Source organism: Bubalus kerabau, chromosome 11 (assembly GCF_029407905.1).
Source record: "Bubalus kerabau isolate K-KA32 ecotype Philippines breed swamp buffalo chromosome 11, PCC_UOA_SB_1v2, whole genome shotgun sequence".
Classification (NCBI taxonomy): Eukaryota; Metazoa; Chordata; class Mammalia; order Artiodactyla; family Bovidae; genus Bubalus; species Bubalus kerabau.
The window spans coordinates 98,388,356-98,410,726 of NC_073634.1; the positions used below are offsets into that span (position 1 = coordinate 98,388,356).

The 22,371-nt window shown below is 39.0% G+C and overlaps 1 protein-coding gene across 5 annotated transcripts in view; it reads right to left on the reverse strand.

The window, feature by feature from the left end:
* The window catches only part of NR6A1 (nuclear receptor subfamily 6 group A member 1), a 232,288-nt gene that overhangs the window by 22,698 nt on the left and 187,219 nt on the right, over positions 1–22,371 (reverse strand). For all 5 annotated transcript variants that reach the window (XM_055541111.1, XM_055541110.1, XM_055541109.1 and 2 more), the window contains exon 4: positions 13,963–14,018. In XM_055541111.1, the coding sequence (XP_055397086.1) occupies positions 13,963–14,018 (56 nt within the window). The remainder of the gene's footprint in view (positions 1–13,962; positions 14,019–22,371) is intronic.

The window sequence follows — 22,371 nt, forward strand, 5'->3', positions numbered from 1 at the left end:
TACATGTTTAGAAAAGAGCCTAGCAGATAGTAACTATTATAGAAGGTTGACAATGATATCTTCATTACCACTGGATAATGTATCACAAAAATATCCCCAATAAGACCTTAGGCTATGACAGGATCTAGAAGAAAGCAGTACTCAAATGAATGCATGATGGATAAACGAATAAATGTCCACTTATTAAGTACTGACTATACACCTTTACACAAGTTTTCTTAGTAAGAAAGACATTTCTAAGCCTACTGAATGAAAGAAATTATAGCTCCAACAAGCAAACTGACCTGCCCATGTCTGAGCAGGAGTTTGAGGAAGAGGCCGGAGCAGCCATGTATGCAGTCCAGTGCTCTAACGACAATGCCATACAGGGAGTGGACAAACACTTCTTCCACAAAGTGCTTAACCCAGGGTTGAGGCCAAGGTGGCTAAAGTCAGCACACAGAATGAGAGTGAGTGTTGAGTAGGAAGAATCAGATGAATTTTTGCTTTTTGTTCCTAAGAAAAGCCTGGGAGGACATTTTCTCCCAAGTCTATCTGACTCAAAATTGCATACTTCTTTGTTGCAGCAGCCTATGAGGGAACCTAGAGCTGCTCCAGTCATAAACACAGGAGACATTTAGAACTGGAAGTCAGCCAACACAGAGGACTTGGAGGGAAAACAAGAAATGTTTACCTGGTGCTCAAGCTGAGTGATTGGTTTTAAGTAGCTTGGACTGCATATTGAATTAGAGGGCTTGTCTTTTTTTATTCAGTCACACGTAGCCAGGAAAAAAACCCCAAAAAACCAAACCAACCCAAATCTTTTTTCTTAGAAGTCCGTAGAACACAGAACATTGTTTACATTTTATGAGACACACGAAGACAAATGGTGCCATCAAATTACAAAATATCTACTGAGGCCCTGAATGTGTAGCCTCAGTGATGGTGGTGAGAGCAAGATCAAAGCATGGAGGGCATGAAAGTACTTGAGTTTGGTGAGAAGGGCCAGTTATGGCAAAATCCTGCTGATTCTGGCTGGAGTCAAAGTTGGACTGTAGAGTCCCTCCCTGTGGGTCCCCTGGGACACTAAACAATACTAATGCCTTGAACAGGAGATGGGGCATGTGGGAGTGCCTGAATCTGGGCTTAAATCTCATCCACATTTCCTGTCTGGGTACTTATTGTTGAGCAAATCACTCAAGTTCTCTGAACCTTAGCTCCCTCATCAGTAAAACAGAGATAATAACACTCCCTCTTAGCTCCTGGTTCCCTCACTAGATGCTGGAGCAAACCTCACTATCTTACAGGTTTAAGTCAGATAGACTTGGAAGGTTAATCTAAGATAAAGTTATTAAGTGCATGAGCACAACAGGTGCTCAATAAGTGGAAATTCTATTCCTTTTTAAGTACAATTAAGGATTTGGAGATAACAGCTCTCTTTTCCTAACATACCACCTAGAAACAGAAAAAGACTAAAAGGAAAATTATATGCCCAGTATCAAAACCACAAATGCAATGACAGATGAAACATTTTTCTGAGCATCAGCTTCCTCAATTCTGGAGAGAGAGTCTGTAGATGTAAATGACTGAAGATCCCTTGGCATGGTGAGAGAGCCACAGAAGGTACAAAGGAACATTAGGTAATACTGAGGAAGGTTTTCATTGAGGAAATGCTTAAGAATTCTTCCCAATGGATAAACTTTCTATTGTATCTAAATATAAAATGAACAAATACAAATAAAGACTATATGTGAAAAGCCCATAGCTAATATCATACCCAATGGTAAAAAATGGAAAGCTTTTCCTCTAAGATTAGGATCAAGGCAAGGATGCCCACTCTTACCATATTATTCTAGATATTAATGGAAGTCCTTGCAGAGCACTAGGCAAATTTAAAAAAAAGAAAGAAAGAAAGAAAAGCCATTCAAGTTAGAAAGGAAGAAGTAAAACTATTTCTGTTCACAGAAGATATACAGTCTTTCTATGTCTTAAAGATGTCACCAAAAAGCTATTAGAACTAATCAAAGAATTCAGCAAGGCTGTAGGATACAAAGCCAACACGGAAAATTAGTTGCATTTTTATATACTAACAATGAATTACCTGAAGAGAAAATTAAGAAAACAATCTCATTTACAATAGCATTAAAAAAGAATAAAATACTTAGGAATAAACTTAACTAAGGAGGTGAAAGAAATTAAAGACACAAATAAATGGAAAGACATCCTGTGTTTATAGACTTAACATTGTTAAAAACTCCATACTCTCCAAAGTGTCCTATAGATTCAATGCAATCCCTATCAAAATTCCAATGGCATTTTTTTTGCAGAAAAAAAAATCCTAAAATTCATATGAAATCACAAAGAACCCCAAACAGCCAAAACAATCCTGAGAAAGAACAACAAAGCTAGAGGCCTTGCATTTTCTGATTTCAAAACATATTACAAAGCTAAAGTAATCAAAACAGTAAAGTGCTGGCACAAGGACAGACATACAGGTCCCCCCAATAAGCCCAGACAGACAGTCAAAATATCTTTGACAAAGCTGCCAAGACTACACAATGGGAAAAGGTGAGCCTCTTCAACAAGTGGTGCTAGGAAAACCAGCTATCCATACGCAAAAGAATGGAATTAAGAGTTTTACCCACACTATATGCAACTCAATGGATTAAAGACAAACATAAAATTTAAAAAGCTCCTAAAAGCAAACATAGAGAAAAAGTTTCTTGACACTAATTTTTTTTTTACATTGAAGTATAGATGATTTACAACATTGTGTTAGTTTCAGGTTTATAGCACAATGATTCAGTATTTTTGCAGAGTCTATTCCATTATAGGTACAAGATAATGGATGTAATTCCCTGAGCTATAAAGTATTATCCTGTTGCTTATCTATTTTATATATAGTAGCTCAAATGTGTTAATCCAATAACCCTAATTTATCAATGAATTTGTGACTATGACACCAAAGCAAAAACAGACAAATGGAATTACATTAAACTAAAGACTTCTGCAAAACAAAGTCAACAAAGTGAATAGGCACCATCCAGAAAATTTTTACAAACCATGTATCTGATAAAGGTTAATATTCAAAATATATATGGAATTCCTACAACCCAATAGTCAACTAAACTAATCAGCCTGATTAAAAAATAGCAAAATACTTAATAGGCATTTCTCCAAAGAAAACACATGAATACCTAAAAGACATATGAAAAGATGTTCAATGTTACCAATCATCAGGGAAATGCAAATCAAAGCCATAATGAGAGATCACCTCATACTTATTTGGATGGCCAGAATCAAACAAACAACTACGCAAACAAACAAAACCCCCCAAGAAAACAAGAAGTGCTGGAGAGGATGGAGAAAATTAGAACCCTGTGCACTTGGGTGGGAACATAAAATGGTGTGGTAACTACATAAAAATAGTATGGAGGTTTCTCAAAAACTTAAAAACAGAATTATCATATGACCCAGTAATCCCACTCAGGGTATTTATCCAAAAGAGTTGAAATTAGGATCTTGAAGTGGTATTTGCACTCCCATGTTCACTGTAGCCAAGGCCGCTGTCACTACAGCCAAGAGGTAGAACAATCGAACTGTCCATCAATGGATGAAGAAACAAAATGTGCTACATATTACTTACAATAACCAGGCCATGGAAGCAACCTAAATGTCCATCAACAGAGGAATGGATAAAGGTGTGGTACATATATATGGTGGAATATTTTTCAGCCATAAAAAAAGAATGAAATGGGGGAGGAGCCAAGACAGCGGAGGAGTAGGACGGGGAGAACACTTTCTCCCCCACAAATTCATCAAAAGAGCATTTAAACGTTGAGTAAATTCCACAAAACAACTTCTGAATGCCGGCAGAGGACATCAGGCACCCAGAAAAGCAACCCAAGTCTTCGAAAGAAGGTAGGAAAAAATATAAAAGACAAAAAAAGAGACAAAAGAGGGAGGGATGGAGTTCCGGCCCGGGAAGGGAGTCTTAAAAAGAGAGAAGTTTCCAAACACCAGGAAACCTTCTCACTGCTGAATCTGTGCCGAGCTTTGGAACCACAGAGGGCAACATAACAGGGAGAAAAAATAAATAAACAATTAAAAGTCGCAGATTGCGAGCCCTAGGGTAACTCCCCCAGTGGAGAAGCAGCGCAGACGCCTGCGCACGCCATTAGCAAGCGGGGGCTGGGCAGGGAGGCAAGGCTTGGGCTGCATCGCTTAGAGTAAGAATCTGGCCCAAATGTCCTGAGCGCTATCTGAGCGAAATAATTTGGGCTAGCAAACCAGACTGTGGGATATCTACCACGTGAAAAGCCAGCCCTAACCTAAGACACCCCCAGGCCTGCGCACAGAACAAAGGACTGAACAGAGATAGCCGGCTGCAGACCTTCCCTATCCGGTGACAGGCAGCCAGAGCCGGAAGGGGGCAATCGCAGCCCCAGAGAGACATTATCTATAAAACTGTAAGCCGGCTTCTTTGCTAACTAAAACTTCTTGGAGGTCTGGACAGTCAACATCTGCCTGAGAAGGTGCGCCGGTTTTACATCCAGATAACCGAGTGGCGGGGAGGCGATAAGTCGCAGCATTGGCACTCGCCAAACACCTCATCACCTGAGCTGCTCGGACCTGGGAAGAGCACAAAACGCAGGCCCAACCGAGTCTGCGCCTCTGAGGACTACCCGAGTGCCTGAACCTGAGCGGCTTGGACCTGGGAGGTACATGCAGCCCAGGGCCGGCCTCGGATTGTTCCCGGCGGAACAACCTAGAGCCCGAGCAGTGTGGGCAGGGAGGCTACACGCGCCCTGAGCGGGGGCAGACCCAGTGTGGCTGAGGCACTGGGAGCGCACCCCAATGTTATTTGCTTGCAGCATTCCTCCCTCCCTCCCCACAGAGCGACTGAACAAGTGAGCCTAAAAAAAAAAAAAAAAAGTGTCCTCCACCGTCCCCTTTGTGTCAGGGCGGAAACCAGACACTGAAGAGACCAGCAAACAGAAGAAGCTATAACAGAGGGAAACGCCTTAGAAGCTACAGGCAATAGATTAAAACCCTGTGGTTACTACGGACTACATAGGAAGGGGCCTATAGATCTTGAGAAATGTAAGTCGGACCAAGGAACTAGCCAAAAATGAACTGAACCCACAATACTCACAACAAAATCAGAGAAAGTCCTAGATATATTTTTACTATTTTTACGATCATTCTTTCTTTTATTTTTTTTTTTAAATTTTAAGTCCTCTATTGTTCCTTTAATTTTCACTTTTATAACCTATTACTTTGCAAAAAAAAAACACAAAACCCTATTTTTTTCTTCTTCAGCAAACTTCATATATATATATTTTATAATTTTTTGACCTTGTTTTTTTTTTTCTTCTTTTCTTTAACATTGTATTTTTGATATTCCAAACTCTACTCTAGATTTTTAATTTTAGCTTTTTGGTATATGTTATCAATTTTGTACCTATAGTTTTTTTTATAATTTCTGTGACTTTTTTTTTTTCTCTGTTTCTTTCTCTTCTTCTTTTATATAACATTGTATATCTGAAATTCCAAACTCTACTCTAGATTTTTAATTTATGCTTTTTGGTATTTGATATCAATTTTGTACCTGTATTTTCTTTATAATTTTTGCGACATTGTTTGTTATTTGTTTGTTTGTTTTCTCTCTTTATTTTTCTTCTTCTTTTTTTTAACATTGTATTTTTGAAATTCCAAACTCTACTCTAGATTTTTAATTTTTGCTTTTATGTATTTGTTACCAATTTTGTACCTTTAAGAACCCAATCTTCAGGACCCATTTTTCACTAGGGAGTGAGATTACTGGCTTGACTGCTCTCTCTCCCTTTGGACTCTCCTTTTTCTCCACCAGGTCGCCTGTGTCTCCTTCCTAACCCCTCTCTACTCTACCCAACTCTGTGAATTTCTGTGTGTTCCAGACGGTGGAGAACACTTAGGGAACTCATCTTAGGGATCTGTCTCCCTCCTTTTCATTCCCCCCTTTTATCCTTCTGGCCACCTCTGTCTCCTGCCTCCTTCTTCTCTTCTCTGTATAACTCCATGAACATCTCTGAGCGGTCCAGCTGTGGAGTGCACATAAGGAAGTGACTACTGGCTAGCCCACTCTCTCCACTATTGATTCCACCTCATCTCATTTGGGTCACCTCTAACTCCCTCCTCCCTCTTCTCTTCTCCATGTAACGCTGTGAACCTCTCTGAGTGACCCTCACAGTAGAGAAACTTTTCATCTTTAACGTAGATGTTTTATCAATGGTGCTGTATAGAAGGAGAAGTTTTGAAACTACTGTAAAAATAAGACCGATAACTGGAAGTAGGAGGCTTAAGTCCAAACCCTGACTCCAGGGAACTCCTGACTCCAACGAACATTAATTGACAGGAGCTCATCAAACGCCTCCATACCGACACTGAAACCAAGCACCACACAAGGGCCAACAAGTTCCAGGGCAAGACATACCAAGCAAATTCTCCAGCAACAAAGGAACACAGCCCTGAGCTTCAAGATACAGGTTGCCCAAAGTCAACCCAAAACCATAGACATCTCATAACTCATTACTGGACATTTCATTGCACTCCAGAGAGAAGAAATACAGCTCCACCCACCAGAACACCGACACAAGCTTCCCTAACCAGGAAACCTTGACAAGCCACCTGTACAAACCCACACACAGCGAGGAAACGCCACAATAAAGAGAACTCCACGAACTGCCAGAATACAGAAAGGACACCCCAAACTCAGCAATTTAAACAAGATGAAGAGACAGAGGAATGCCCAGCAGATAAAGGAACAGGATAAATGCCCACCAAACCAAACAAAAGAGGAAGAGATAGGGAATCTACCTGATAAAGAATTCCGAATAATGATAGTGAAATTGATCCAAAATCTTGAAATTAAAATGGAATCACAGATAAATAGCCTGGAGACAATGATTGAGAAGATGCAAGAAAGGTTTAACAAGGACCTAGAAGAAATAAAAAAGAGTCAATATATAATGAATAATGCAATAAATGAAATTAAAAACACTCTGGAGGCAACAAATAGTAGAATAACAGAGGCAGAAGATAGGATTAGTGAATTAGAAGATAGAATGGTAGAAATAAATGAATCAGAGAGGATAAAAGAAAAACAAATTAAAAGAAATGAGGACAATCTCAGAGACCTCCAGGACAATATTAAACGCTACAACATTCGAATCATAGGGTTCCCAGAAGAAGAAGACAAAGAAAGACCATGAGAAAATACTTGAGGAGATAATAGTTGAAAACTTCCCTAAAATGGGGAAGGAAATAATCACCTAAGTCCAAGAAACCCAGAGAGTCCCAAACAGGATAAACCCAAGGCGAAACACCCCAAGACACATAGTAATCAAATTAACAAAGATCAAACACAAAGAACAAATATTAAAAGCAGCAAGGGAAAAACAACAAATAACACACAAGGGAATACCCATAAGGATAACAGCTGATCTTTCAATAGAAACTCTTCAAGCTAGGAGGGAATGGCAGGACATACTTAAAATGATGAAAGAGAATAACCTACAGCCCAGATTATTGTACCCAGCAAGGATCTCATTCAAATATGAAGGAGAAATCAAAAGCTTTTCAGACAAGCAAAAGCTGAGAGAATTCTGCACCACCAAACCAGCTCTCCAACAAATACTAAAGGATATTCTCTAGACAAGAAACACAAAAACGGTGTATAAATTCAAACCCAAAACAATAAAGTAAATGGCAACGGGATCATACTTATCAGTAATTACCTTAAACGTAAATGGGTTGAATGCCCCAACCAAAAGACAAAGACTGGCTGAATGGATACAAAAACAAGACCCCTACATATGTTGTCTACAAGAGACCCACCTCAAAACAGGGGACACATACAGACTGAAAGTGAAGGGCTGGAAAAAGATTTTCCATGCAAACAGGGACCAAAAGAAAGCAGGAGTAGCAATACTCATATCAGATAAAATAGACTTTAAAACAAAGGCTGTGAAAAGAGACAAAGAAGGTCACTACATAATGATCAAAGGATCAATCCAAGAAGAAGATATAACAATTATAAATATATATGCACCCAACACGGGAGCACCGCAGTATGTAAGACAAATGCTAACAAGTATGAAAGGAGAAATTAACAATAACACAATAATAGTGGGAGACTTTAATACCTCACTCACACCTATGGATAGATCAACTAAACAGAAAATTAACAAGGAAACACAAACTTTAAACGATACAATAGACCAGTTAGGCCTAATTGATATCTATAGGACATTTCATCCCAAAACAATGAATTTCACCTTTTTCTCAAGCACACATGGAACCTCCTCCAGGATAGATCACATCCTGGGCCATAAAGCTAGCCTTGGTAAATTCAATAAAATAGAAATCATTCCAAGCATCTTTTCTGACCACAATGCAGTAAGATTAGATCTCAATTACAGGAGAGAAACTATTAAAAATTCTAACATATGGAGGCTGAACAACACGCTGCTGAATAACCAACAAATCACAGAAGAAATCAAAAAAGAAATCAAAATTTGCATAGAAACGAATGAAAATGAAAACACAACAACCCAAAACCTGTGGGACACAGTAAAAGCAGTCCTAAGGGGAAAGTTCATAGCAATACAGGCACACCTCAAGAAACAAGAAAAAAGTCAAATAAATAACCTAACTCTACACCTAAAGCAACTAGAAAAGGAAGAAATGAAGAACCCCAGGGTTAGTAGAAGGAAAGAAATCTTAAAAATTAGAGCAGAAATAAATGCAAAAGAAACAAAAGAGACCATAGCAAAAATCAACAAAACCAAAAGCTGGTTCTTTGAAAGGATAAATAAAACTGACAAACCATTAGCCAGACTCATCAAGAAACAAAGGAAGAAAAATCAAATCAATAAAATTAGAAATGAAAATGGAGAGATCACAACAGACAACACAGAAATACAAAGGATCATAAGAGAGTACTATCAACAATTATATGCCAATAAAATGGACAACGTGGAAGAAATGGACAAATTCTTAGAAAAGAACAACTTTCCAAAACTCGACCAGGAAGAAATAGAAAATCTTAACAGACCCATCACAAGCACGGAAATTGAAACTGTAATCAAAAATCTTCCAGCAAACAAAAGCCCAGGTCCAGACGGCTTCACAGCTGAATTCTACCAAAAATTTAGAGAAGAGCTAACACCTATCCTCCTCAAACTCTTCCAGAAAATTGCAGAGGAAGGTAAACTTCCAAACTCATTCTATGAGGCCACCATCACTCTAATACCAAAACCTGACAAAGATCCCACAAAAAAAGAAAACTACAGGCCAATATCACTAATGAACATAGATGCAAAAATCCTTAACAAAATTCTAGCAATCAGAATCCAACAACACATTAAAAAGATCATACACCATGACCAAGTGGGCTTTATCCCAGGGATGCAAGGATTCTTCAATATCCGCAAATCAATCAGTGTAATACACCACATTAACAAATTGAAAAATAAAAACCATATGATTATCTCAATAGATGCAGAGAAAGCCTTTGACAAAATTCAACATCCATTTATGATAAAAACTCTCCAGAAAGCAGGAATAGAAGGAACATACCTCAACATAATAAAAGCTATATATGACAAACCCACAGCAAACATTATCCTCAATGGTGAAAAATTGAAAGCATTTCCTCTAAAGTCAGGAACAAGACAAGGGTGCCCACTTTCACCACTACTATTCAACATAGTTTTGGAAGTTTTGGCCACAGCAATCAGAGCAGAAAAAGAAATAAAAGGAATCCAAATTGGAAAAGAAGAAGTAAAACTCTCACTGTTTGCAGATGACATGATCCTCTACATAGAAAACCCTAAAGACTCCACCAGAAAATTACTAGAACTAATCAATGACTATAGTAAAGTTGCAGGATATAAAATCAACACACAGAAATCCCTTGCATTCCTATACACTAATAATGAGAAAACAGAAAGAGAAATTAAGGAAACAATTCCATTCACCATTGCAACGGAAAGAATAAAATACTTAGGAATATATCTACCTAAAGAAACTAAAGACCTATATATAGAAAACTATAAAACACTGGTGAAAGAAATCAAAGAGGACACTAATAGATGGAGAAATATACCATGTTCATGGATTGGAAGAATCAATATAGTGAAAATGAGTATACTATCCAAAGCAATCTATAGATTCAATGCAATCCCTATCAAGCTACCAACAATATTCTTCACAGAGCTAGAACAAATAATTTCACAATTTGTATGGAAATACAAAAAACCTCGAATAGCCAAAGCGATCTTGAGAAAGAAGAATGGAACTGGAGGAATCAACCTACCTGACTTCAGGCTCTACTACAAAGCCACAGTCATCAAGACAGTATGATACTGGCACAAAGACAGAAATATAGACCAATGGAACAAAACAGAAAGCCCAGAGATAAATCCACGCACATTATGGACACCTTATCTTTGACCAAGGGGGCAAGAATATACAGTGGATTAAAGACAATCTCTTTAACAAGTGGTGCTGGGAAATCTGGTCAACCACTTGTAAAAGAATGAAACTAGAACACTTTCTAACACCATACACAAAAATAAACTCAAAATGGATTAAAGATCTCAACATAAGAACAGAAACTATAAAACTCCTAAAGGAGAACATAGGCAAAACACTCTCTATGACCCACATCCCAGAATATTGGAAATAAAAGCAAAAATAAATAAATGGGACCTAATTAACCTTAAAAGCTTCTGCACATCAAAGGAAACTATTAACAAGGTGAAAAGACAGCCTTCAGAATGGGAGAAAATAATAGCAAATGAAGCAACTGACAAACAACTAATCTCAAAAATACACAAGCAACTCCTACAGCTCAACTCCAGAAAAATAAATGACCCAATCAAAAAATGGGCCAAAGAACTAAACAGACATTTCTCCAAAGAAGACATACAGATGGCTAACAAACACATGAAAAGACGCTCAACATCACTCATTATCAGAGAAATGCAAATCAAAACCACTATGAGGTACCTACCATTTCACACCAGTCAGAATGGCTGCGATCCAAAAGTCTACAAGCAATAAATGCTGGAGAGGGTGTGGAGAAAAGGGAACCCTTTTACACTGTTGGTGGGAATGCAAACTAGTACAGCCACTATGGAGAACAGTGTGGAGAGTCCTTAAAAAACTGGAAATAGAACTGCCATATGACCCAGCAATCCCACTGCTGGGCATACACACTGAGGAAACCAGAAGGGAAAGAGACACGTGTACCCCAATGTTCATCGCAGCACTGTTTATAATAGCCAGGACATGGAAGCAACCTAGATGTCCATCAGCAGATGAATGGATAAGAAAGCTATGGTACATATACACAATGGAGTATTACTCAGCCATTAAAAAGAATACATTTGAATCAGTTCTAATGAGGTGGATGAAACTGGAGCCTATTATACAGAGTGAAGTAAGCCAGAAAGAAAAACACCAATACAGTATACTAACGCATATATATGGAATTTAGAAAGATGGTAACAATAACCCTGTGTACAAGACAATAACCCTGTGTACAAGACAGCAAAAGAGACACTGATGTATAGAACAGTCTTACGGACTCTGTGGGAGAGGGAGAAGGTGGGAAGATTTGGGAGAATGGCATTGAAACATGTAAAATATCATGTATGAAACGAGTTGCCAGTCCAGGTTCGATGCACGATACTGGATGCTTGGGGCTAGTGCACTGGGATGACCCAGAGGGATGGTATGGGGAGGGAGGAGGGTTCAGGGTGGGGAACACATGTATACCTGTGGCAGATTCATTTTGATATTTGGCAAAACTAATACAATTATGTAAAGTTTAAAAATAAAATAAAATTAAAAAACAAACAAACAAACAAAAGTTAAACACACACACACACACACACACACACACACACACACAAAAGAATGAAATAAAAGAAGAAATAATGACATCTGCAGCAACATGGATGGGACCCAGAGATTGTCATACCGGGTGAAAGTAAGCCAAAGAAAGACAAATATCATATGATATAGCTTTTATGTGGAATCTAAAAAAATAGTACAAATGAACTTATGTAGAAAACAAACTTATGGTTACCAGGGGGGTAATGGGTGGGGGAAAAATTGGGAGATTGGGATTGAGAATCTCCTATACTACTACTATCTATAAAATAGGTAACTAAAAAGGGACCTATTCTACAGTACAGGGAACTCTACTCAGCACTCAGTAATGGCCTATAATGGGAACAGAATCTAAAACAAGAGTGGATATATGTATAACTAATTCACTTTGTTGTACAACAGAAACACAACACTGTAAATCAACTATACTTCAATAAAAATTAAGAGCAAAAACCACAGAGCAAAACCATAGAGCAAAAACAAAAAACCCAAAATGTGCTATATACAAAAATGGAGTATTACTCAGCTTTAAAAAGGAAGGAATCCCATCATGTGCTACAACATGGATGAATCTTAAGGACATTATGCTAAGTGAAATAAGGCAATCACAGAAGGACAAGTACTGCATGATTCCACTTATATGATGTATCAAAAGTTGTCAAACTCTTAGAAGGGGAAAGTAGAATGATGGTTGTCAGGGACTGGGGGGAGGGAGAAATATGGAATTACTATTGAAGTTTCAGTCACAAGCTTAAAAAAAAAGTTCTAGAGATTTGCTATACAAAATGTGCATATAGTTGACACCACTGTATTGTACACTTAATTTGTTAGGGAGGTATATTTCATGTTATGTGTTATCACACAAAATAGAGCAGATACGAATGGAGACTGAAATATATTAATTTGCAAGACATATACATGATTTGAATAAATGAATAAAAATGTTTGATTAAAAAGAGAATCCAACTGAGTGCATATGTATACCAGGCTCACATGACAGAAAACCCTCCCATACATCATCAGTGTATGTTTTAAGACAACTCTGAATTCCTGTCTTTCTCTCATTCCCCCACATTCAATTGGATAACTGCTATCAATTTTACCTATTAAACATTTCTTGAATCTATTCCCTTTCCTCAATCTGCACTATTACTGCCCTACTTGAAACCACAGTCTATATCTCTTGCCTGGACTTCTGTAACATTCTCCCCCCGCCTCCCGCTTTTTTCTTGGGGGGGGGGTCACATGATATGTGGGATCTTATCTCCCCAACTAGGGATAGAACCCACATCCCCTGCAATGGAAGCATGGAGCCTTAACCACTGGATCACCAGGGAAATCCTATAAAATCCTTTTAACTGCTTTTTCTTTGCCACCAGTTTCACCTACCTTTAACCCAGCTTTTCAAAAACATGTCTTTCCCACTAGACTGAGTTTACAGTACAGGGGGTCTGGTAAACAGTAAGTATTATCGAGTAAATGTTTGTGGGACTGAATGTATTACCTTCCTCACTTTACAAATAAGGCAATGAACTTTAGGCGGAAATACCTTTAACAACATTGAATAGCTAAGTAGTCTTGCTGATTTCTGCCAGACTAACTACAACCTACAACCTTAAGTGACTGATATAAAAATCCTCTGGCAAATTCCCTGGAAGTCCAGTGGTTAGAACTCCATGCTGTCACTGCTGAGGGCCTGGGTTCAATCCCTGGTCAGGGAAGTAAGATCCCATAAGCCATGTGGCCAAAAAGTTAACAAATAAATTATCCTCTGGATGCTTTAGAACCAGAATTGTGTTTACCTTCTGTACAAATCCTTTAAGCAAGTTGAGGGATCACAAGAACTTTAATCATTATCTTTACATATTTAAGATTTTCAAAACACATTCATACCCAGGTTCTAAAAGCAGTTTAACAGGAATGAAAGTAAAGCTGGCTCCCCACCAGAAGCAGAGAAGAGGATCAGGGTGAGCAGCTTCAGGAGCATCTAGAGGCTTCAGCTTCCAGGGTGCACCACAAAGAGTAAGACCCAGAACTCACCTGGACTGGCCCAATGCTCTTATTCCGGCCTCCGGGCATGCCATCTTCTCTGATTGCTGGAAGTAAATATAAAATAGTAAGAAGCATGCCCACAAGAGACTAGGCACAAAGAGAAAACTTATTTGGCCAAAAGCACAAGGTAGTAATTGGTGAAGCTAAGATTAAAACACAGGTCTTTCTGGACCCGAAGCACATATTCTTTCCATCATAGGCAGCAGATACTTTTGGACTCCAAAGGCACTGGATACACACACTGTATACATTCAATATGCTCAAAAAACATGATGGCATTATTAGTAATCCTACAGCTACAAATATCCCACCAGGATGATGAATTTTAAAGCCTTGATAAATTCAAGAAGGTTCAGTTCAGTTCAGTCACTCAGTCGTGTCCGACTCTTTGTGACCTCATGAATTGCAGCACGCCAGGCCTCCCTGTCCATCACCAACTCCTACAGTTTACTCAAACTCATGTGCATCAAGTCGGTGATGCCATCCAGCCATCTCATCCTCTGTCGTCCCCTTCTCCTCCTGCCTCCAATCCCTCCCAGCATCAGAGTCTTTTCCAATGAGTCAACTCTTCGCATGAGGTGGCCAAAGTACTGGAGTTTCAGCTTTAGCATCAGTCCCTCCAATGAACACCCAGGACTGATCTCCTTTAGGATGGACTGGTTGGATCTCCTTGCAGTCCAAGGGACTCTCAAGAGTGTTCTTCAACACCACAGTTCAAAAGCATCAATTCTTCAGAGCTCAGCTTTCTTCACAGTCCAACTCTCACGTCCATACATGACCACTGGAAAAACCATAGCCTTGACTAGATGGACCTTTGTTGGCAAAGTAATGTCTCAGCTTTTCAATATGCTATCTAGGCTGGTCATAACTTTCCTTCCAAGGAGTAAGCCTCTTTTAATTTCATGGCTGCAATCACCATCTGCAGTGATTTTCGAGCCCATAAAATAAAGTCTGACACTGTTTCCACTGTATCCCCATCTATTTCTGGAGACAAAAAGAATATTTCCATTTTTAAATACAGTATTTTTACTTCTAGGCTAGGTTATCCAGTCTATAAAGTCCTTAGGGCATGGTTGGTTGCCTGTAAAGGTAAAGGCTCCAAGCCTAACAGTTACCTGGGATAATTGAAAGGCTGACAGGAAGTTCATTTTCCTTAAAGCAGAAATCATTCTTGGTCTTAGAAGAATACACATTCCAACTTAGACAAGCTTGCATCTAAATCCTGTTTTTGCTAGGTCTGAGTAATTACAAACAAGTTTCTTCATCTCTCTGAATTTCAGTTTTACAGAAAAACAAAGAGGAATATTGGAAGCTGTTTTATGGGGAATTGTGAGGGTTATATATAATTTAGCTAAAGCTCCAAGAATAGGGCCTGGCATTTCCTGGTGGCTCAGAAGTCAAAGAATCTGCCTGCAATGCAGGAGACCTGGGTTTGATCCCTGGGTTGGGAAGTTCCCTGGAGAAGGAAATGGCAACCCCACTCCAGTATTCTTGCCTGGGAAATCCCATGGACAGAGGAGCTTGGTGGGCTGCAGTTCATGGGGTTGCAAAGAGTTAAATACGACTGAGTGACTGCTTTCCACTTACGAAGTAGGAGGTAACTGAATTGGGGGCAAGAAACATATACAGCTAGATATATATTACCTACAGACATGATGGTTGTTCTCTTTTAACCTAATTTCAAGTTCTAAACATCTTAAAATTACTTGCTGCTGTTTCAGGGCCAGTGACAGTCTTTAGACACTTCTATTTCCAATACTGATATCTCACACATACCTTTGCTTCAGCTCACAGGTACAGAACAAAAATCTATCATTGGCAGGTATAACACTGAATATTTCTCACTTGATATTTCACTCTCAATGTCTTGGAGGTGAAGAAGGAATTCAACATGCTTTCCTTCTTGTTTAAAGTGCCATAAATTTTAAAGATTTACATCTTACCAATTTCTTGTTCTGTTATTTAAAAACTTGTGTTGTCCCTCAACCCCACCTGGAGTAAGAAACGCATATACATGTTAGGTATTGTCATGGCGTAAAGTTAACCCACAAGTGAAGTATTATTGGTATTATCACTCCCACTGAACAAATAACTCTAATGCTCAGAAAAATACTTTCCTTTGGGTGATAGAAACTAAATATTAGAATCAAGATTTGGAGCCCAGGCTATCAGATTAAGACTAACTTTCTTTCTACCACTATAATTTCCCAAAATGTGTGTGCACCCCACTGGAGAAATATAATTTTAGGTTGTGCATTGATAATCTCTTAATTATACACTTATTCTAATGTGCATTAAAAAAATACTGATTTTCCATTCACTGAAGTGCTAAAAACTGCTTTAAAATTCACTTTGATATTTTCAAAAAGATAATTTAAAGAAGAACATAAAATAAACAAGAGTACTGGTTTAATCAGAGATGGTAACATTTGTTAAAATGGTATGAAACTGCCTGAAGTGTGGACAACATTATGTCATAGTGCCTCTGTTAAAAACAAAAATTTGGCTCATACTTTAAAACTTATATCATACTCAGATATACTGATCCTCACAACAACCTTAAAAAGTACATATTAAAAGTCTGTTCTTTACATCTGTATCTCCTTTGCTACAGATGTAAAGAACAGACTTTTGGACTCAGTGGGAGAAGGCGAGGGTGGGATGATTTAAGAGAACAGCACTGAAACATGTACAGTACCATATGTAAAACAGATGGACAGTGCAAGCTCAATGCATGAAGCAGGGCACCCAAAGCTGGTGCTCGGTGACAACCCAGAGGGGTGGGGAGGGAGGGAGGAGCGTGACTCAGGATGGGAGGGACACACGTATACCTGTGGCCGATTCATGTTGCTATATGGCAAAAACCATCTCAATATTGTAAAGAAATTATCCTCCAATTAAAATAATTAATTAAAAAATAAAACAGCAGCGCGCGCGTACACACAAAGTATAATATCCTATGCAGTTTAAACAAAAAGGGACTTGTTCAAGGTTACTCAGTTAAGAATTGATAGAGCAGGGATTCCAATTTAGGTCTTCTTATTCTAAAGCTGTACTTGTTCCTTGATGCTACACTGAGTTAAGAGCAAGTTTTTCAGCAGGGCTGAGTCTTTCCGGTAGTGAACTTAACAAAACAAAGGGCTTTTGGGTAAGATCACAGAAAGAATTCTGCTGCACTTCTCATCTAAACCTAAAAAAAAGGCATCAGCTATGGTTCTCCTCTCTGCTTAGAAGAAGCACAAATATTTTTCCTGCTCTAGAACGCATTCCTCACCTGCTTAGGGGTGGGCAGCCAACGAAACCAATGAAACCAGAAAGACGGACACAAAGCTAACCACATCAAACCCCTGCTCAAAATCCCCTGGGTTCATTGTGGTCTATGGGTTAATTAAATTCAAGTTCCCATGCTTGGCATTCAAGATTCTCTGGGATCCGGTTCTTAGGAGACTCTCCATTCTCATCTTATGCCACAAATGTTACATTGTACCTATAGAGAACTGTTAGTTCCTGAATATGCCATGCTGTTTTACAACACAGTTTGGCAGAAAGTGAAGAGGAACTAAAAAGCCTCTTGATGAAGGTGAAAGAGCAGAGTGAAAAAGCTGGCTTAAAACTCAACGTTCAGAAAACGAAGATCATGGCATCCGGTCCCATCACTTCATGGGAAATAGATGGGGAAACAGTGGAAACAGTGTCAGACTTTATTTTTGGGGGCTCCAAAATCACTGCAGATGGTGACTGCTAGCCATGAAATTAAAAGACGCTTACTCCTTGGAAGGAAAGTTATGACCAACCTAGTTAGCATATTGAAAAGCAGAGACATTACTTTGCCAACAAAGGTCCGTCTAGTCAAGGCTATGGTTTTTCCAGTGGTCATGTATGGATGTGAGAGTTAGACTGTGAAGAAGGCTGAGCGCCGAAGAATTGATGCTTTTGAACTGTGGTGTTGGAGAAGACTCTTGAGAGTCCCCTGGACTGCAAGGAGATCCAACCAGTCCATTCTGAAGGAGATCAGCCCTGGGATTTCTTTGGAAGGACTGATGCTAAAGCTGAAACTCCAGTACTTTGGCCACCTCATGCGAAGAGTTGACTCATTGGAAAAGACTCTGATGTTGGGAGGGGTTGGGGGCAGGAGGAGAAGGGGACGACAGAGGATGAGATGGCTGGATGGCATCACTGACTCGATGGATGTGAGTCTGGGTGAACTCTGGGAGTTGGTGATGGACAGGGAGGCCTGGTGTGCTGCGATTCATGGGGTCGCAAAGAGTTGGACACAACTGAGCAACTGAACTGAACTGAACTGAAAGAGACCTAAGAACTATATACAATGTGTGATTTTGGACTGGCTCCTGGATTAGAAAATAGAAATTGCTACAAGGGACATTGGGATAACAAGTGAAACTTAAATATGATGGGCAATTAATTAATAGTATTGTTGTTGTTCAGTTGCTAAGTCATGCCCGACTCTCTGCGACCCCACGAACTGCAGCATGCCAGGCTTCCCTGTCCTTCACTATCTCCCTGAGTTTGCGCAAACTTATATCCATTGAGTTAGTGATACCATCCAACTATCTGTCACCCCCTTCTCCTCTTGCTCTTTATCTTTTCCAGTATCGGGGTCTTTTCCAATGAGTTGGCTCTTCACAGCAGGTGCCCAAAGTATTGGAGCTTCGGTTTTAGCACCAGTTTTTTCAATGAAAATTTAGGGTTGATTTCCTTTAGGATTGACTGGATTGATCTCCTTGCAGTCCAAGGGACTCTCAAAAGTCTTCTCCAGCACCACAGTTCCAAGGCATCAATTCTTCAGCGCTCAGCCTTCTTTATGGTCCAACTCTCATATCCATATATGACTACTAGAAAAACCATAGCTTTGACTATATGGATGACTTGTCAGCAAGTGATGTCTCTGCTTTTTAACACAATGTACAGATTTGTCATAGCTTTTCTTCCAAGGAGCAAGCATCTTTTAATTTCATATTAATAATATTATGTCATGTTAAATTTCCTGATTTTGATAACAGTGCTGTAATTATGTGAGAAGCAAAGGGGAATGAATCTTCAACTTACTCTCAAATAGTTAATAATACACATTAAGGAAGAGTGACTGAAGCAGGAGTCATTTTTACAAAGCTCTTTAAGTTTCTAAGGAGTTTGAGCTTCTTTTCCTTCAAGATTTCTGCTCAAATCTTTTCTCTCCTTCACGGTACTCTGTGTTTATCCTGGTCAAGTGACATGGCAATGCCACAGCATCACTATCTCACAATGTCTTCTACAAACACCAACCTCCTCCAAGAAGGTTGACTTGGAGGACTTTTGAACTAGTTATCTAGCAAGTTATGAGACAACAAAGTTAATATTTCCACAAGACTACTTAACTGATATGAATTTCCCATGTGGATCAGTGTAGTTTCCTCTTGCCCCTAATGATTTTAACAATATTCCCCTCACCCAACTTCCTATCCAGTCTCCCCTATCCCTGACCAATCACAGTCAATTCATCAAACCAGGAAGCATCCTACACCAAAAGGGATATAAGAGAAAAGTAAGACTTGGTCACAGCTCTTGAAAGGATCACTCAATAATGGGGGGAACAGACAAAGAGCACAAGGTGATCAGTACTGTGCAGAGGGCAAAAATGGGTTACAGAAGTACAAGAAGGTCATCGGGTGAGTGCGGGGTGGTGTCAGAGAAGGCTTCTTAGAAGATGTTACAAATAAAAACTGAGTGAATAAGTCAGGTGAAGAAAAAGGGGGTAGAATATTCCAGGAAGATAAAACCAAATGTGCAAAGCTGCCAAAACATGCAACATCCTTGAGTTCTTAAGAGAACTGCTTTATGTGAGAAGAGCACATAATTCTTCCCCCTATATGGAGGGGAGGAAAGGGATGCCAGAGGAGTCTTGAAAATTATTCTGAGGACTCCTGACTTTACCTAAAGACTGCAAGATGTGTGAGGAGAACATGTATTGGGGGCACTCAGGTAGTAGTGGGGATGAAAAGAAAGGGTCCAGCCTCTACTTTCCACCATTATTTTAAATCTCCCTCATTGATTTGTTAATTAATTTCCCGACCAGCCAATTTTGAGTTCTGAAAAGATATCTGTGTCAAAGATGGGGGACATAGCCTGAGGGTACACATGGCAGCTGTATTTTTAAATAGTTAATCTTTAAAATTTGAGGCCAAGTTTAGATTTATAGAACAATGGTAAAATAATACAGAGAATTTCCATATACGCTCACCCAGCTTTCTCTTCTGTAAACTAAGCTTACATAGCCACAGACCATTCATCAAAACTAGAAAATTAACTTTGGCACAACACTATTCACCAAAGACTTTATTCAGATTTTCCTAGTTCTACTAATATCCTTTTCCTGTTTCAGAATCCAACCCAGGATCTCACAATGCATGTAGTTGTCATGTTTCCATAGTCTCCTCCAGTCTGTGACAGCTTCTTAGTCTTTATCTTTTATGACCTTGATACTTTTGGGGACTTTTGTAGAATGCCAGTTATTCTGAAAAATTTGGGCTTGTATGTTTTCTCATGATTTGATTGGGGAATGACTCTCTCCATCCTTATGTGTGTACATGTGCATGTGTGCCCTTCTTAGTGATCATACTGGGGATCCATCATGTCCATGTAAACACACTCATGTTACTCTTGATCTCTTGGCTAAAGAATATCTGTCAGAATACTGAAAAGTACTATTTATCTTTTTGTAATTACTAAATATTCTGAGACTTTTAAATACTCTAATTCTGTTTAAATCTATGGCCTTTTATTTTAGCATCCATCAGTAGATCTTGCCTATAGCAACTACTATGGTGCTCTAATGGTGACTTTCCATTTCTCTTATTTTCTCTCCACTTACTAATTAGAATTCTTCAGTAAGGAAAAACCATCATTCCTCTATTTATTCAATTCGTTTTATCAGTATGAACTCATGGATATTTTATTCTTTGGGTTATGAACTAATATAAACTAACATATATCTATATCTATAGCACATTCTAACTTTTTGGCACCACAAGATGCTCCAGACTCATCTTATATATTCCCTGCCTCAGTCCTAAAGTCAACCAGTTCTCCAGGGAGTCCTGATTCCTTTTACTGATAGTAAGAAACCAAGGCATGGATACTAGGTGTGCTCATTACTCTTGGGGGTGTAATTGCTTCTAGCTCCTCACAATGCCTAGAGTTGGGCAATACATGTATATATACCAAATCCATGTATCTACATACACAACAATTTTTTTTTAAATCTATCTAAACATGAATCCATGTTACAACAACCTCTGAGTCTAATCTAGCATCTGAGGTTTCATTCTAGCCTTCCTCTTTCCTGATTTATCACTTCTTTCCGTTTTGAGAAACTCAACTCTCATTATCAACAATATATTTACTTATGTGTTCAATCCCAGTATACAAACAAAGTAGTAAAAGAATTCCTAAACCATAACCTTGAGAGAATCAAATTTATAAATCATAGTACTTTGTTTGTATACAGTTCTTTTTGTCTTTAGTTTTAATAGTATACAGTCAAAATGCTATTTTCCAAGGCTAGCTCTTTTCTTCTTCATTCTCTTCAATGAGTCTTTGTGATTTATTTTTATTATTAGTTAGATTCATTTGCCATAGGCTACAGTTTATCTTCTCCCCTTTCAATAATGGTTGCTCAAAAAAATTATATACAGTAAAATTCACTTCTTTTGTAGTGTTCAGTTCTATAGGTTTTGACAAGATACATAAAATTATGTGTCAAACACCACAGTTTATTGCCCCCAAAATACTCCAATGGCAACTGTGATTTTAATTCTGCTTTCTCAGCACCAACCAGTAGGTGGCAGGGTTTCTCTGTGAGACAAAGCCTTCACTGTGCAACTGAGCCTGCCTGCTTGGCATGCAAATAAAGGCAGCTTTACATCCCTCACACCTCCTGTGTCATTTTCTCTGAGATATGGTTAGACGGTTTCTGTGGATAAGCTTCTTCTTCTCTGAAACAGGCAAATTTGGCTGGAAGCCTCAGAATCTTAACACGCTGAATAAACAGGATGGTTCATCAAAGAACAGTCAAGAAGGCAACCCATAAACATGCTTTGATAAAACTCAATGAAGGCTCTGGTGGCTCAGATAAAGAATCTGCCTGCAATGCAGGAGACTCAGGTTCAATCCCTAGGTCAGGAAGATCCCCTGGAGAAGAGTATGGCAACCCACTCCAGTTTTCTTGCCTGGGAAATCCTACAGAGGAGCCTGGCGGGCTACAGTCCATGGGGTTGCAAAGAGTCAGACATGACTGAGCGACTAACAGTCCCACTCTCTCTCTCAATGAGGGCAACAAAGGAAGAGGAGAAAACTGGAGACCAAAACCAAATTAGATAAATATGAGACAGATGAATGACC